The sequence below is a fragment of the Neoarius graeffei genome, chromosome 25 (genome assembly GCF_027579695.1).
Source record: "Neoarius graeffei isolate fNeoGra1 chromosome 25, fNeoGra1.pri, whole genome shotgun sequence".
NCBI classification, from domain to species: domain Eukaryota; kingdom Metazoa; phylum Chordata; class Actinopteri; order Siluriformes; family Ariidae; genus Neoarius; species Neoarius graeffei.
In genome coordinates, this window is record NC_083593.1 from 47,029,440 (window position 1) to 47,046,995 (window position 17,556).

General features: G+C 40.0%; 1 protein-coding gene across 1 annotated transcript in view; it reads right to left on the minus strand.

Annotated features, from left to right (window-relative positions):
- anxa4 (annexin A4) overlaps nt 1–17,096 on the minus strand; it is a 44,059-nt gene extending 26,963 nt beyond the window's left edge. Inside the window, exons 1-3 of the mRNA XM_060909411.1 lie at nt 16,988–17,096; nt 10,179–10,227; nt 1,156–1,243 (exon numbers count right to left, since the gene is read on the minus strand). Coding sequence (XP_060765394.1) covers nt 1,156–1,243; nt 10,179–10,187 — 97 coding nt within the window. The 5' untranslated portion in view covers nt 10,188–10,227; nt 16,988–17,096. The remainder of the gene's footprint in view (nt 1–1,155; nt 1,244–10,178; nt 10,228–16,987) is intronic.
- Between the last annotated feature and the right edge of the window lie 460 nt (nt 17,097–17,556).

Genomic DNA, 17,556 nt, shown 5'->3' on the forward strand with positions numbered 1-17,556 from the left:
CGGAGTGAGCTACGCCGTCATTGCCGGTCTCGTTTACAAATTACAGAGATGAAGCATGTCACAGAGTATTTTATCCATTTATATTTACAGTTAATGTCTCTGAGACAGGTTAGTTTTCCTGTTATCACTTACGTTATAGCAGCTATAAACAGTCATTCCTTCACCATCTTCTATTTTTTTTTATGTCGAAGTTAATAAGGCAAACAAATTACAGCCTGTGTTGGAAAGTTTAACTGTTGACTGTTTACTCACACTGGAGACTCTTTCCGTAAGCGTTTTATAAATGTCTCCTTAGAGAAATCTTCAGCATGTCAACAGTTACACACTATTTTAAATTTGTTTATATGGAGCATTTGCTCTATAAGTGCTTGTGTAAGTTGATATTATAGAAATGCTTTAGAAGGAGTGCATTAATTCACAATTATTCACTGAAGGTGAAGTGAATATCGGTGAATAATATCCGAGACGAAGTCGAGGTTATTATTCACCGATATTCACTCAGCCTGAGGTGGATAATTGTTTTAGTATAAATACACAGGTGATTATTTAAAAAAAAACGCATATTAAAAAAATATTTCAAACTTCAAAAGCGGCATGCAAATGTAATAACGGCGCGGCGCAGATCTGTGCCACTTATCTATGCCGACTCACATACCGGTAAAATACTTTGTTTTGAAATCGATAAAATAAATCATAATCCCACCTTACCTTGGAATAGTTTTAGACCAAACTTCATAGCATCTTTAGTGCTTTTAGGAACAGCGTTTTCTTTCATCATTTGTAATTCTTCCTCACTTACGGTGACACAGTGATCGACCGCCATTTTGACGAGTCGCTCGAGGTGATTTTCGTGAAATAGTCTGAATTTCTCGACCAATCAGCGTGGGCGATTTCCTATAATCACCTCCGTATTTATACTAATATTCACCTTAGAGCCAGAACCACTGTCACAGATGCTGTTATAGAAAATGAATCAACACCTTCTGACCAATCAGAATTAAGCATGAAGAAACAGCACCGTGGTATTAAACTTAGCTGCGGTGAAAATTTTCCGAATTAAACGGACTTGTTTCATAAAGAATGATATAAGTGATGTTACATTAAAAAAACAACAACAATCTGTTCTTATTTTCCCTCCTGATCCAGTCTCCTCACCTGTTCCCTTCATGGCCGCTCTCAGCTTCTCTACATCGATTTCAGCATCGAAATCCGATGCCGGTGAGATTGTACCACGGTTTCCGATCTAAAACACATAAAAATGGTTACTGCAACCGTATCACACTCTCGTACACCATACATACCTTATCTTTTATCACAATACTGTATTTACAACTTGAAGAAATACTCTCATCTGGAGGCATTAATTTTCTCCTTATTATTATTATTATAATACCAAACACAAAGGCTATAAAATATAACCAAAAAAAGACAATAGACAAAGATATTTAACAGTTATTCCATGAAATCGAGTCGTACATGAGCTGATAGCCGACGAGGCACATCGTACTGAGTCGGCTATAAGCCATGTATGATGAGATCGAGTGAAATAACCGTTTCATTCTATCCACAGTCACTGGATTTTGAGAAACGGAGCATTTTTATTTTTATTTTTTACATTTGCTTCTGAAAATACAGGGTCGGCAATTACTGTAAAGGTTTTGTTATTAGGCAGACTTCTTCTAAACCTATCGATGACTGCACGGATTGACTTTAGTGTTTTGTTTTGTTTTTTTTTCCTGTAGAAAGTGCCGTCTTGCTGTCGTGCCGAGGTATAGAATCGCTTTAGACATTTATTTAATTCTTCCTTGGACATTTCAGTTCTGTCATTTCCAAACTTCTTTGAGCTTTTGAACCAGTCTAAAAAAATTCAACAAGTTTTAATACATAAAGATGAAGAACGTAAACAAACCGGTGAAATCTCATCTCATCTCATCTCATCTCATCTCATTATCTCTAGCCGCTTTATCCTTCTACAGGGTCGCAGGCAAGCTGGAGCCTATCCCAGCTGACTACGGGCGAAAGGCGGGGTACACCCTGGACAAGTCGCCAGGTCATCAACCGGTGAAATGACAGGAGCAATTTGTGAAAAATGCAATAATAAAAATAATTCTTGAAAAATAAAAAAAAAGGTACGTTCTTACCATCAAATACCTTTATTCCATATTTCGTTGCTTTTTATTTCGGGTAGTTTTTATTTCGTCCTCAGTTGGTTCAGCAACACGCTCCGCCATTTTGTTTTTCTCTACTCACGGTATATGAGCTGATATCCTAGTAGTAGAGTAGCCAATCAGAGTGCACGATTGCTCATATCCAGTGAATGTGGATTGAATAATCATGCACAAACAGTGAATACAAGATATGTGTAATGAACAAAGGGAAGACATAGATTTTTAACGTGCAAAATAAATCCTTAAGTGATTTATACAGTACCAATCAAAAAGTTTGTACGCCCCTACTCATTCATAGATTTTTCTGTATTTTTGACCATTTTCTACTTTGTAGAACAATACTGAAGACATCACAACTATGAAACAACATATGGAACATATATGGAATTATGTGATAAACAAAAAGTGTTTAAAAAGTTTAATAGTTTATATTCTTCAAAGTAGCCACCATTTAGCCCCTCCCCTATTTTACAGGCTATAGGAATGAAAGACAGGACAAGAAATAAAGGGATATATTTAAAAAAAGAAAACAAGACAAATTTAGTGTGTCAGGTTTGTTTCTTTCATTTCCACTGAAGCTGAATAAACAGCCATGGAAGCCTCTGAGCTGGTATTGTCTAAACTTCGTGCCCAAATCATCACATGTTTTATCTCGCTGCCAAAAACGCCACCTACGCAAGCAGCCTCCTCCAAACTGGGAAACATAGAGAGGAATAGAAGATTTCATCGAGTCAGATCGTTCGACTCAGCTCACCAATATGACTCGACTCTTCTGGCTTGCAAACAACTCGCTGATTTACATTTTTTTCTAAACTGGTCAGTTTGTGATATTTTCAGCAAAGACTCTTTAACAAAATCTTATTTGACTTTACCCTTTCACTAACAAAATAACATATCATCTGTAGCCACTTTAGCCTGTTCTACAGGGTCGCAGGCAAGCTGGAGCCTATCCCAGCTGACTACAGGGGAAAGGCGGGGTACACCCTGGACAAGTCGCCAGGTCATCACGGGGCTGACACATAGACACAGACAACCATTCACACTCACATTCACACCTACGGTCAATTTAGAGTCACCAGTTAACCTAACCTGCATGTCTTTGGGGGAAACCGGAGCACCCGGAGGAAACCCACGCGGACACGGGGAGAACATGCAAACTCCGCACAAAAAGGCCCTCGCCGGCCACGGGGCTCGAACCCGGACCTTCTTGCTGTGAGGCGACAGCGCTAACCACTACACCGCCGTGCCGCCCACAAAATAACATCACATTGGATTACTTTTTATAGATTACAATTAAATATTTATCCTAAACAAGCAAAGCATAATAAATGTACTATACATACTGTACACCCCTGCACTGCATCAGGGCTTCATTAGGAAGATTTGCTGCCATGTATCCTGATACCTGGTCTGTAATACACTGCCTCATCCACACAAGTGAAAGTAAAACACACGTTTCATGCGAACAAATGGCTCCGAGGTTAAAAATAGGTTTCCCTAGAAGCCTCTAAATGTGAATGAGTGAGTAATTGCATTGTCTCTGTGTACAAGAAAGAAAGAAAGAAAGAAAGAAAGAAAGAAAGAAATGCCTTGCATGACAATCCATGACAACAATATTGCACGTGTTCAACTTGGAAACACACCGTATCCTGATTATGTGTATAGACCTATCTGTATCACCTGAAGGATCTAATCAGGATGTACCGTAATGCTCACTTCTGATCCATTTGGGTTACGAAATGTAAATTAACTCTCTGACTCATTTGAATGCTGACACGTTCGTTATAATCTGTTTACCTGACTTCTTCAGCCTGGTGTACTGATTAGCATAAAAAAAAATATGGTTTCTTATATTGTGTAATAGTTCTGCGACATTAATAAGGCCAAATTTCTCTCTAACTGCATTCACAGTACTGCAATAACATTATATTTCAAATGTTCATATTTACATATAGTATAGTAGTGGGTATCTTGTACTAAACATCTAACCAAGCTTACAACCCTGATTCCAAAAAAGTTGGGACAAAGTACAAATTGTAAATAAAAACGGAATGCAATGATGTGGAAGTTTCAAAATTCCATATTTTATTCAGAATAGAACATAGATGACATATCAAATGTTTAAACTGAGAAAATGTATCATTTAAAGAGAAAAATTAGGTGATTTTAAATTTCATGACAACACATCTCAAAAAAGTTGGGACAAGGCCATGTTTAGCACTGTGAGACATCCCCTTTTCTCTTTACAACAGTCTGTAAACGTCTGGGGACTGAGGAGACAAGTTGCTCAAGTTTAGGGATAGGAATGTTAACCCATTCTTGTCTAATGTAGGATTCTAGTTGCTCAACTGTCTTAGGTCTTTTGTGTCGTATCTTCCATTTTATGATGCGCCAAATGTTTTCTATGGGTGAAAGATCTGGACTGCAGGCTGGCCAGTTCAGTACCCGGACCCTTCTTCTACGCAGCCATGATGTTGTAATTGATGCAGTATGTGGTTTGGCATTGTCATGTTGGAAAATGCAAGGTCTTCCCTGAAAGAGACGTCGTCTGGATGGGAGCATATGCTGCTCTAGAACCTGGATATACCTTTCAGCATTGATGGTGTCTTTCCAGATGTGTAAGCTGCCCATGCCACACGCACTAATGCAACCCCTTACCATCAAAGATGCAGGCTTCTGAACTGAGCGCTGATAACAACTTGGGTCGCCCTTCTCCTCTTTAGTCCGAATGACATGGCGTCCCTGATTTCCATAAAGAACTTCAAATTTTGATTCATCTGACCACAGAACAGTTTTCCACTTTGCCACAGTCCATTTTAAATGAGCCTTGGCCCAGAGAAGACGTCTGCGCTTCTGGATCATGTTTAGATACTGGGGCGCAGATACGTTTTTTGAACTGGGGGGACAAAGCTGCCAGCAAACCAACCCCAACCCCACCCCCAACATGTGTTGTGCGAGGAATATACTCTGATGCCCTCAGGGCGGCGACATTACTCAGCTAAGACAAAAAAACCATCACTCCTTCATCCCTGCAACCGTTAGCTTAGGCCTACTAATAAATAAAGAGTAGGAATAGAGCACACCTGTGAAGTCTGGTGCTCTCATGTGCTATTTACCACTGATACGACAGGATGTCATGTGGGTTGAATATGTGTGTGTGTGTTCTGGATGACTGCTGACTGTTTTGTCTACCCTTTGTATTTATCTATAGCATCTAGGTCTGTGTATCCTATGTATTGAGACTTGGACTGTCAAACTTAATTACCCATCATTGAAAGAAATAAAGCTTATTGATTCTGATACCGATTCCAGTCACTCCCCAAGCATGCCATATGCCGTATGCAAAAACTGTTTTATTTAAACATTAACTGACTTTCAGCACTGATTCTTTAAGAAAACAGAAAGAGCAGGGTGTAAAAAAAAAACACAAAATGTAATTAAAAGTCACTTCTTACTTGATGTGCCTTACAAACACATAAACAACATAGCCTATGCGTGAGCGGCAGTCAGTTAACAACTCTTCGCAAAGTTTCCTTATGAAACAATATGCTCGCTGAAATTATGGCAGGGAACGCCAGATTAAACATTAAAACTGCCTTCTGAGCACTGTATGTACAGGCTACCACCGAAAGAAGGAGGCTACCAGAAAGGCATCTCTACTCCGTACGATTTTACTTTCACTACGACATTACTTTGAGCAGACTATCAAAAAATTGCAAGGTGATATGATAAAGTAAGGCACAGTTTACTTACAGTCGTTGTTTTTTGAAAAAACGATGCAATCGTTTTCTGCCTTTTCGGTTTGGCACCCTTCATCATGCCGTGTTGGGGTCCTGAACTAGGAGCTGTCCCCAATATGCCTGTCAAACTTGTTGTGGGTAACCATAGCAACCAAGCTCGAGCTTGCAATCTGTGCAGTCTGCGAAGCTCAACCAACCGAATATCAGTCTTTGTTTTGTTTTATGTGAGTTGTTGCAACTATGTATGTACTGCTGTGCACCTCAATAAACCGAATGGTAATTAGTCTTTTGATTTTTCTGTGAGGTTTGCCTTATGCAAAGAAAGACAGCATGGACGTTTTTTCCTCCCTATAAGTGGGGGGGAACGAACGAGGTGAATTTAAATCTGGGTGGGACGAATCCCACCCGTCCCACCCTCTATCTGCGCCCGTGTTAGATACGACTTCTTCTTTGAACTATAGAGTTTTAGCTGGCAACGGCGGATGACACGGTGAATTGTGTTCACAGATAATGTTCTCTGGAATTATTCCAGAGAACATTACCTCTCCATGCTTCTATGGAAGGCGGTCGCATTTTCTGCTCTCCTTCTCCCTCCTTTTTTCCCTGCTTGTGCTTCTGTGTCTTGTCTCGTCTGCTGTACTTTTTGAAGAGACTCTCCCTGCATTACTTTCTAAACTAAAAAAAGCATGGAATTGATAAACTGGTCTCCTAACAAAATTGATACAGTTTTCTCGACGAGAAGCCTGGGTTCAGGGGAACCCGTCTGTCCTGCCAGAACGTTTGCGGCTGGTTACACGATGGACACGTGGGAGTGGTGGCGGGTCGTGTACCTGGCGATTCTTTCTGTGGAGGACATTGAAGATATCTACCTGTTCGGAACCATGATTACAGGACTTTTGCTGATTGGATTAGGCATTGCCCTGGTATATCGAGGAAATCAGACAACAGTGACAGCTGTTCAAAGCCCCACAAAGCTGCCCGATATGATTGGAGTGGTGGGCAATGCTGTTGGCACTCGGACAGTGGACATTCAGAACTTTAACCACAAAATGGTTGTTATCTCGGATCAGCTTTCAGCTTTGCAAGGAATACGTTTTTCGGAGATCAATTTGAATTTGAATAGAATGGACGGAATGGACAGATATGGACGAGCGGTGTGGACGTGCAAAGACTGCGTCTGGAAAGACCAAGCAATTTATATCTTATTGACATTCAGCTCCCTGAGACAGCACCGGCCTCGGTTCAGGCCGTTGCTGAGGCAACATTTCCCCCTGAAGGTCACTGCTAGGAGACGCTTTCGCATTCCTCACATTCCTCTCTAACTTTCTGCGGTCGCCATTTTTACCCCCAGTGTGACAAGCGGGTGCGTGATCAGCGCCTTCATGGCTGCAGGAGCAGACGGCTGCTTGCTTGCGCTGGATTACCTCCTCCCCTCCCCCCTTCCCCCTACCCCTGATTCCCCCCCTCAAGTCCTGTGTTTAAAGTGTACTTGTGTTGTTGTGTGCTTATGTGCAAAGGTTTTTTGAATGTTCCCACACTGTACTCCTGACAGGAGCATAGTGGGGGGTGTTTTTTTTTTTCCTTATCTCTCCTCATGTTGTGTTTCCTTTTTATCTTCATCCCTGTCTTCCTGTCCTGTCTACCCTATGTCAATTGTATGTTGTATATGTACGGACAGGTTGACGGCTAATTTCACTGGTACATGTGACTAGTGACAATGAAGGGCATCATCATCGTCATATTCCTGAGCCCATTTTGTGATTTCCAATACAGAAGCATGCCTGTATGTGATGCAGTGCCGTCTAAGGGCCCGAAGATCACGGGCACCCAGTATGGTTTTCCGGCCTTGACCCTTACGCACAGAGATTCTTCCAGATTCTCTGAATCTTTTGATGATATTATGCACTGTAGATGATGATATGTTCAAACTTTTTGCAATTTTACACTGTCGAACTCCTTTCTGATATTGCTCCACTATTTGTCGGTGCAGAATTAGGGGAATTGGTGATCCTCTTCCCATCTTTACTTCTGAGAGCCGCTGCCACTCCAAGATGCTCTTTTTATACCCAGTCATGTTAATGACCTATTGCCAATTGACCTAATGAGTTGCAATTTGGTCCTCCAGCTGTTCCTTTTTTGTACCTTTAACTTTTCCAGCCTCTTATTGCCCCTGTCCCAACTTTTTTGAGATGTGTTGCTGTCATGAAATTTCAAATGAGCCAATATTTGCCATGAAATTTCAAAATGTCTCACTTTCGACATTTGATATGTTGTCTATGTTCTATTATGAATACAATATCAGTTTTTGAGATTTGTAAATTATTGCATTCCGTTTTTATTTACAATTTGTACTTTGTCCCAACTTTTTTGGAACCGGGGTTGTATTATTAATCTGTGTAACATTGGGTAAAAGTGTTGGTCGTGTCACATGATCAAATTAGTGACTGGCTGGTAATATTTAACTTAGGAATGTCGGCCTGACAGCAAAATCTGGATGACCTTCAGAGGACAGCAGAAAAAGAACCATCTTTTTGTCTTTTTTCCCCCACCATTTTTTAATTGAAATTTTCATGTATAATACAGCTGCAGAGCTTCATATCATATAAAGTATAGTATAAAGAAACTGCATTGCAACAAACAACAACAATGACGATAAAATGCTCCTTATTCTAACACATGGCAATCTATATCAAATGAGATAAATTTACAGTAAACAAACATTTAGAAGAAAATAAAAATTTTATAAGCTCAGAACTGCAGTGTTACTGTACACACACACACACACACACACACACACACACACACACACACACACACAAAATCAGTCATTCTCTTCTTCATCTGTTAAATCTAAATCCTTAACATAATTAATTCAAGGGTGTCCATATGCCCTCAAATGTCTGCTGTTTCCCCTTTAATATGTAAGTTATCCTTTCTAATGTTAAAGTTGACAATATTTGTTTTATCCATTGTTCGGTACTTGGCCTGTGAGTTAATTTCCATAACGGCGCAATACTTTTTTTTTTTTTTCGCATTAATCAAGCTGAAGTCTATAAATGCTTGCTCGTTTTTACTATAAGTACGTTCTCCTGGATGTAAACCCAACAGGAAAAGTTTGGGATCCAATAAAATATGCTTAGGCATATTTTTTTTCAATGACCGCTCTTACCGTACTTCTTCCCAGAATTTTTTAATTCCCCTACACTGCCACATACAATGAGAAAGTGTTCCTTTGGATTCTGTACATTTTGTGCGTATATCTGGTACGTTTTTGCTGTATTTATTTATTCAATTCCACTGGTGTCACACAAGTCCGCATTAGCCATTGTTTTATTTTATTCTATTGTTTTATTTTTGACAAATTTGACTGAGAATGAAAATCAGAAAATGCTCTAATTCTGAACCAGACACGAATTTCATGAGTGAGATAGAACTGCTCTGGGTGAGGAATAACACTTTAGCAGTGTTAAATACTTTAAAAAAAAATACAGTACAATACAATATCCAGTGATATCACTCCGTTATGCCTAAATTACCTCAAGATTCAAGATCTTGAGGTGATTTCAAGATTCCTGTATTGTCACTGCACCGTCCATCCATCCATCCATCCATCCATCCATTATCTGTAGCCACTTATCCTGTCCTACAGAGTCGCAGGCAAGCTGGAGCCTATCCCAGCTGACTATGGGTGAGAGGCGGGGTACACCCTGGACAAGTCGCCAGGTCATCACAGGGCTGACACATAGACACAGACAACCATTCACACTCACATTCACACCTACGGTCAATTTAGAGTCACCAGTTAACCTAACCTGCATGTCTTTGGACTGTGGGGGAAACCGGAACACCTGGAGGAAACCCACGCGGACACGGGGAGAACATGCAAACTCCACACAGAAAGGCCCTCGTCAGCCACTGGGCTCGAACCCGGACCTTCTTGCTGTGAGGCGACAGTGCTAACCACTACACCACCGCTGCACCGTACAGTACAGTGAAATTGAAGCAAGCAATCCAGTCAGTGTACTCATAAAAAAAATAAAATAACATAAAAAAAAGATAGTCAGGTCTGTACAAGATGAACATTCAAGCAAAAAGATAAACAAATCTGTACGAAACGCCTCGCATGACCATCCATGACAACAATATTGCACGTGTTCAACTTGAACACACACCGTAACACCGTTTTCGTCAGCTTACCTGTTCAGCTGACTGGACGTGGAAAAAACAAACAAACGTATTTTTGAATACAATATGAATAACTGAAACTTACCGCTGCCATGATGTTACAAGTTCAAGCGGGAACAACAGAGATGAACAAACTGCAAGAGAAGAAGAAAATTAAAAATAAGATCCCTTGTATACTTTTTCTCTGCCAATCACTCCTTTGGACATGTGATAATGTCAGGAAATAACGAATAACACCGCTGAACCCGCCTGGCTCAGCTTTCCTCTCATTAAGGAGCACATACACACAAGCACACCTGTAATTACCTCCTGCTTCACCTTACATGGAAAAACAAAAGGGTTTTCCCTAAACACCGCCGTCGTGAAGGTGCAGACACACACACACACACACACACACACACACATATCATTCAACCCATGTGAATCATTCATTCCAACGGTGTTAGTTATATGAGCAGGGTATAAGCTGAAAAAGGACTAAAGTGAGTGACTGACCGTTCTGAGAGTGTATCACACCAAACACGGCTCACCATCTGCCTGGGGAACTGTTTCACTGCTAACATCAGTGGAGTGTTAATGACTGATGTTCAGTATGAGTATGCGTTACTGGGCAGGTGCAGCATTTCAACACACACACACACACACACACACACAAATCTATTGTGTATGAGACGATATAAATTGTTCATCACACACAAAAAAGGCTAAATATATACTATGCATTATATGCATTATACAGGAAGGGACAGAGCAGGCCATACTTCCTTAGGAGGCTGCGGTCCTTTAACATCTGCAGGAAGCTCCTGCAGATGTTCTATCAGTCTGTGGTCGCCAGTGTCCTGTTTTACACCGTGGTGTGCTGGAGGGGCAGCACATCCAAGAAGGACACATCCAGGCTGGACAAACTGATCAGGTGGGCCGGCTCTGTGGTCGGCATGAAGCTGGACTCTCTGGTGACGGTGGCAGAGAAGAGGTCTATGGACAAACTACTGAACATCATGGCCGACGCCAGTCACCCTCTGCACACCATCAGCAACCAGAGGAGCCTGTTCAGTGACAGAATGCTCCTTCCCAAGTGCAGGACAAACAGACTCAAAAACTCCTTTGTCCCTCACGCCATCAGACTGTACAACTCCTCTCTGGGGGGGAGGAGGGGTAACAGGAGGACAGAGGACGGGAAGGAGCAGTAGCCTAGCATAACCTAATAAGCAATACCGGACAATGTGCAATATAATGTGCAATATCTTTCCTGCTCCCCCCCCCACACACACACACACTTACCCTAACCCCACTTCTCCCCCCTTCCCCCCTCCCCTTCCTCTCTTCCCCATATCTTATTCTTTTATATTCGTATATGTAAATAATTTATTTTCATTTATCGAGACATTTTTCTCTATTTCTTTTCTTTGTTTATCTGTAATGATGCTACTGGAATCTTAATTTCCCTGAGGGAACCCTCCCAAAGGGATCAATAATGTTTTATCTAATCTAATCTTATATATGGGGCGGCACGGTGGTGTAGTGGTTAGCGCTGTCGCCTCACAGCAAGAAGGTCCTGGGTTCGAGCCCCGGGGCCGGCGAGGGCCTTTCTGTGCGGAGTTTGCATGTTCTCCCCGTGTCCGCGTGGGTTTCCTCCGGGTGCTCCGGTTTCCCCCACAGTCCAAAGACATGCAGGTTAGGTTAACTGGTGACTCTAAATTGACCGTAGGTGTGAATGTGAGTGTGAATGGTTGTCTGTGTCTATGTGTCAGCCCTGTGATGACCTGGCGACTTGTCCAGGGTGTACCCTGCCTTTCGCCCGTAGTCAGCTGGGATAGGCTCCAGCTTGCCCGCGACCCTGTAGAAGGATAAAGCGGCTAGAGATAATGAGATGAGATGAGATCTTATATATATATATATATATATATAGAGAGAGAGAGAGAGAGGATATTACACGGTGGCACAAAGATATGAAATTTATCTTTGGGTGGTGAACATATTTCAACACAAGAAGATAAACTTCATATTGTCAAGCCAACATGTAATGTTCTTTATATTATACGGACCCATCCACACACACACAAAAAAATGCAAGTTAATCAAAAGAATTTAAACTTTGAACCGGTTCGCCATTTTGACAACGTGCTTCTAGTCAGCGGGAAAACACTGGAAGTGATGTCATCGGAGTGAAATATCGGGAAATATGTCACTCAGATCCGCGATGTGTTTCGTATAAAAGACGCGAGTTTTTCAACACGAGAAGATAAACTTCATATTTTCAAGCAAACGTGTGATTTTCTTTTTATTATAGACACATTCACAAACAAAAAGTCCCCAAATTTATCAAAACAATTAATCAATTTCTTCACAACTGACATGTAGAGATTTATGTCACGGTTTTGGTTCTCAATGTCCTGGATGTAGCTCGTATGAAAAACACGAGTGGCATATTTCCCAGTAAAACACTCATACCTATATAATAATATACGGTACTGTGAAAAAGTCCTAGGCCCTAAAAATTTTTTTCATACAAACTTTGTGATAGATTTCTATTTTATGACTTCTACATTATCGAGTCGGTACAAAAACATTTTAGAGTCCAAACGTTCGTTCGTTTTCCAGCACAAAATTATATGTTACAGGAAAAAAAAGTTTGTATCCGAGCAGCATATTCCATAAGAGGGCACTTTTCAGATTAAAAAAGAAAACATAATGAAGGCTGCTGGGTTTTGGTGCAAAATGAAGACGCGAGTGTGACAGTCAAAGTGTCCAGAAGAACTGTGGCTGGTTCTGTAAGATGCTCAGTAAAACCTACAGCTCAGTTCCGCATAAAACTGCACTCATTGTACCTGAGACTACTATTTTTTTTTTTTAAAGCAAAGGGTCATCTCACACCAAATATCGACTTTGTTTAATTTATTACTTACGGCTTACTGCTGTTTAAAATATATATATTTTTTAATGTTGAAACATTTCATTATTTTAAGCCTTGTTTGCTCTACAGCATTTCTTTACATGCGCCCAAGACTTTTGCACAGTACTGTATATTGTATTTTACCACAATGCTAATGAATTCTCGATTCTGATTGGTGTCGATTCATTTTCTCTAACAGCGGCTCTGACAGTAGTTCCGGCTGTAAAAACCTGCGTAAATACAAGTTTATATTAACGTGCTTGTTCAATCCATTATTGTTTCCATAGTAACAACTCATTCATAGCAACACAGCCCACATAAACGTAGAGTAAAAATGTACATAATCATAAGTAGAATAATGAAAGGAGATTTATGGAAGACGTCTCCAGTGTCAGAGTTTTGTAACAGTACGGCTATAACATTCTGACACAGGGGAGTGTTTATTATTGTGAGCTTTCTAGTTTCTTGGTAGCACAGATGGATAAAAAGTACAATTTGTTATTCTTTAATAAATAAGAAACATATAACTGCCACACTGATTTGTCAATGATTACAAACCATAATTGTTTTTTGACTGTTTATAGGTACATTTAATGCCACAGAACATCCTTGGGACAAGTTTGTACCTGTAATCACCTGTAATCGCTTGCGTTATTGCAGCTGTATGTTTTATTTAGAGCTCATCTCATCTCATCTCATTATCTCTAGCCGCTTTATCCTTCTACAGGGTCGCAGGCAAGCTGGAGCCTATCCCAGCTGACTACGGGCGAAAGGCGGGGTACACCCTGGACAAGTCGCCAGGTCATCACAGGGCTGACACATAGACACAGACAACCATTCACACTCACATTCACACCTACGCTCAATTTAGAGTCACCAGTTAACCTAACCTGCATGTCTTTGGACTGTGGGGGAAACCGGAGCACCCGGAGGAAACCCACACGGACACGGGGAGGACATGCAAACTCCACACAGAAAGGCCCTCGCCGGCCCCGGGGCTCGAACCCAGGACCTTCTTGCTGTGAGGCGACAGCGCTAACCACTACACCACCGTGCCGCCCTTATTTAGAGCTATAAGTGTGAATTCAGTACTGTATGTTTTTTTAGAGCTATAAGTTAATTCAGTACTGTCTGTGTTTTAGAGCTGTAAGTTAATTCAGTACTGTAGGTGTTTTTAGAGCTGTATTAATTCAGTACTGTCTGTGTTTTAGAGCTGTAAGTATTCATTCAGTACTGTATGTGTTTTAGAGCTGTAAGTATTAATTCAGTATTGTCTGTGTTTTAGAGCTGTAAGAGTTATTTCAGTACTGTATGTTTTTAGAGCTAGAAATTAATTCAGTACTGTCTGTGTTTTAGAGCTGTAAGTATTAATTCAGTACTGTAGGTTTTTTTTAGAGCTGTAAGTATTAATTCAGTACTGTCTGTGTTTTAGAGCTGTAAGTATTAATTCGGTACTGTGTGTTTTAGAGCTGTAAGTATTAATTCAGTACTGCAGGGTTTTTTAGAGCTGTAAGTATTAATTCAGTACTGTCTGTGCTTTAGAGCTGTAAGTATTAGTTCAGTACTGTAGGTTTTTTTAGAGCTGTAAGTATTAATTCAATATTGTCTGTGTTTTAGAGCTGTAAGAGTTATTTCAGTACTGTCTGTGTTTTAGAGCTGTACGTTAATTCAGTACTGTCTGTGTTTTAGAGCTGTAAGAGTTATTTCAGTACTGTCTGTGTTTTAGAGCTGTACGTTAATTCAGTACTGTCTGTGTTTTAGAGCTGTAAGAGTTATTTCAGTACAGTCTGTGTTTTAGAGCTGTACGTTAATTCAGTACTGTCTGTGTTTTAGAGCTGTAAGAGTTATTTCAGTACTGTCTGTGTTTTAGAGCTGTAAGTTAATTCAGTACTGTCTGTGTTTTAGAGCTGTAAGTTAATTCAGTACTGTCAGTGTTTTAGAGCTGTAAGTATTAGTTCAGTACTGTAGGTTTTTTTAGAGCTGTAAGTATTAATTCAATATTGTCTGTGTTTTAGAGCTGTAAGAGTTATTTCAGTACTGTCTGTGTTTTAGAGCTGTACGTTAATTCAGTACTGTCTGTGTTTTAGAGCTGTAAGAGTTATTTCAGTACTGTCTGTGTTTTAGAGCTGTAAGTCAATTCAGTACTGTCTGTGTTTTAGAGCTGTAAGTTAATTCAGTACTGTCAGTGTTTTAGAGCTGTAAGTTATTTCAGTACTGTATGTTTTTTGGAGCTATAAATTAATTCAGTACTGTAGGTATTTTTTTAGAGCTGTAAGTATTAATTCAGTACTGTCTGTGTTTTAGAGCTGTAAGTATTAATTCAGTACTGTCTGTGTTTTAGAGCTGTAAGTTAATTCAGTACTGTATATTTTTTGGAGCTATTCAGTACTGTAGGTATTTTTTTAGAGCTGTAAGTATTAATTCAGTACTGTATGTGTTTTAGAGCTGCAAGTATTAATTCAGTACTGTAGGTATTTTTTTTAGAGCTGTAAGTATTAATTCAGTACTGTATGTGTTTTAGGGCTGTAAGTATTAATTCAGTACTGTAGGTATTTTTTAGAGCTGTAAGTATTAATTCAGTACTGTATGTGTTTTAGAGCTGTAAGTATTAATTCAGTACTGTATGTGTTTTAGAGCTGTAAGTATTAATTCAGTACTGTAGGTATTTTTTAGAGCTGTAAGTATTAATTCAGTACTGTATGTGTTTTAGGGCTGTAAGTATTAATTCAGTACTGTAGGTATTTTTTAGAGCTGTAAGTATTAATTCAGTACTGTATGTGTTTTAGAGCTGTAAGTATTAATTCAGTACTGTATATTTTTTGGAGCTATTCAGTACTGTAGGTATTTTTTTTTTTAGAGCTGTAAGTACTAATTCAGTACTGTATGTGTTTTAGAGCTGTAAGTATTAATTCAGTACTGTAGGTATTTTTTAGAGCTGTAAGTATTAATTCAGTACTGTATGTGTTTTAGGGCTGTAAGTATTAATTCAGTACTGTGAGCTGTAAGTATTAATTCAGTACTGTATGTGTTTTAGAGCTGTAAGAGTTATTTCAGTAGTGTAATTTTTGGGTGTGTTAATTCAGTACTCTGTGTGTGTGTTACTTCAGCACGATTGTATGTTACAGTGTATTGCAGTCTGCACTAAACTTCTCTCCTGCTCAGCTCTGAAAGGTTACCAGCTGACTCGGTTACCAGCTTCAGGTTTGCAAATGTGCGCTCCGGCCGCACGGCACCGGATTATCGTTGTGATTTTATTATCAGTCACGCGCCAAACCGGAACGCACGAACACCAACACAACGAAATACAGGGGGGGGGGGGGCATCACGTGACCTACACGGCCCTTTGCATCTCATCTGTTCTGTGGGCTTTAAACTCAGCCCCCTTCCCGAGAGCGGGGCTGTGTTCTGGGCCGGACTCCCAGTGAGCACACTCACTGTGTCCAGAACAGTCTGAACAGGACCGTCGCCTAACAGGCTGAAATTATGAGCTATAGAAAGATAAAAAACAAACAAACAACGGATCACTGGACAGATGAAAAGTCTTACAGATGTGTGACACTTCCTGTTTCACTTTCTAATGAGTTAAACCGAGACAGAATTGATGTATAGAGTTTACATTTCTACCAAAACAGTGTTGGTTCGTGCCCTCTTAAAACGAATGTGTTGGAAATCAACACATCTTTTGTGCAAGTTTAATTTCAACAAGAGTTGTGTTATATTTCAGAAATGTTTAACACCAAAATTGCACAAATAACAAATAATGTGTTAAAATGAACAAAAGTTCTGTTGTCCCAATCTGGACATAGAGATGTGTTAAAAAACAACGCAAGTTGTGTTATTTTCAACACATGTGTTTTAAGAGTGTGGTAACATCAGTTGTTTACAAGGTTATTGCTTTATTAGCCAGTGTTATAGTTCATATCAGGATTAAAATAGTGTGTTAAAGTTGTTAACACAAACCTGTAGTGCAGTTAGAGCTCAAGAGTGAAAGTGTGACCTACCTGCAGGAACAGTGCGCTTCAGCCGGATAGAAAGGGCAATGGAGGAGCTCCTTCTGAAACACTGGGGCAGTGTGAGTGTGTTGATGTGTGGGATGTGGACTTGGGAGTTGACTCAGTTTGTCTGTATGGTTAGGTGGGTGTGGACTGGGGTCGGATTTCATTTCCGCATTAAAACCCTGTGATATCAGTGGTTGTAGGTTTATAATGCTTATCCTGGAGCTGGGTTTGTTTTCTCTTGAGCTTTTTCCCAGTACAACAGGTTGACTTCTGGCTAACGGATGTTAGGCAAATATGAGTGAAATTTGACTGCAGAAATAGTAGATTAATCCTAGAATTTCTCCTACAAACCTTCTATATACATGCTTTAGTTTAGAGCAAATATACCGAATGAAATGAAATATTTCAATGTTTCACTGAGATGCTATAAAGAGCAGTATACAGCACACAGGAAATTTGCCTGAGTAAAATTTACTCAAATTGAAGACAATTTTACTTTACGCCAGATAACATTACTTAAAGTGGTGCTTGAAAATTTGTGAATGCTTTAGAATTGTCTATATTTCTGCATA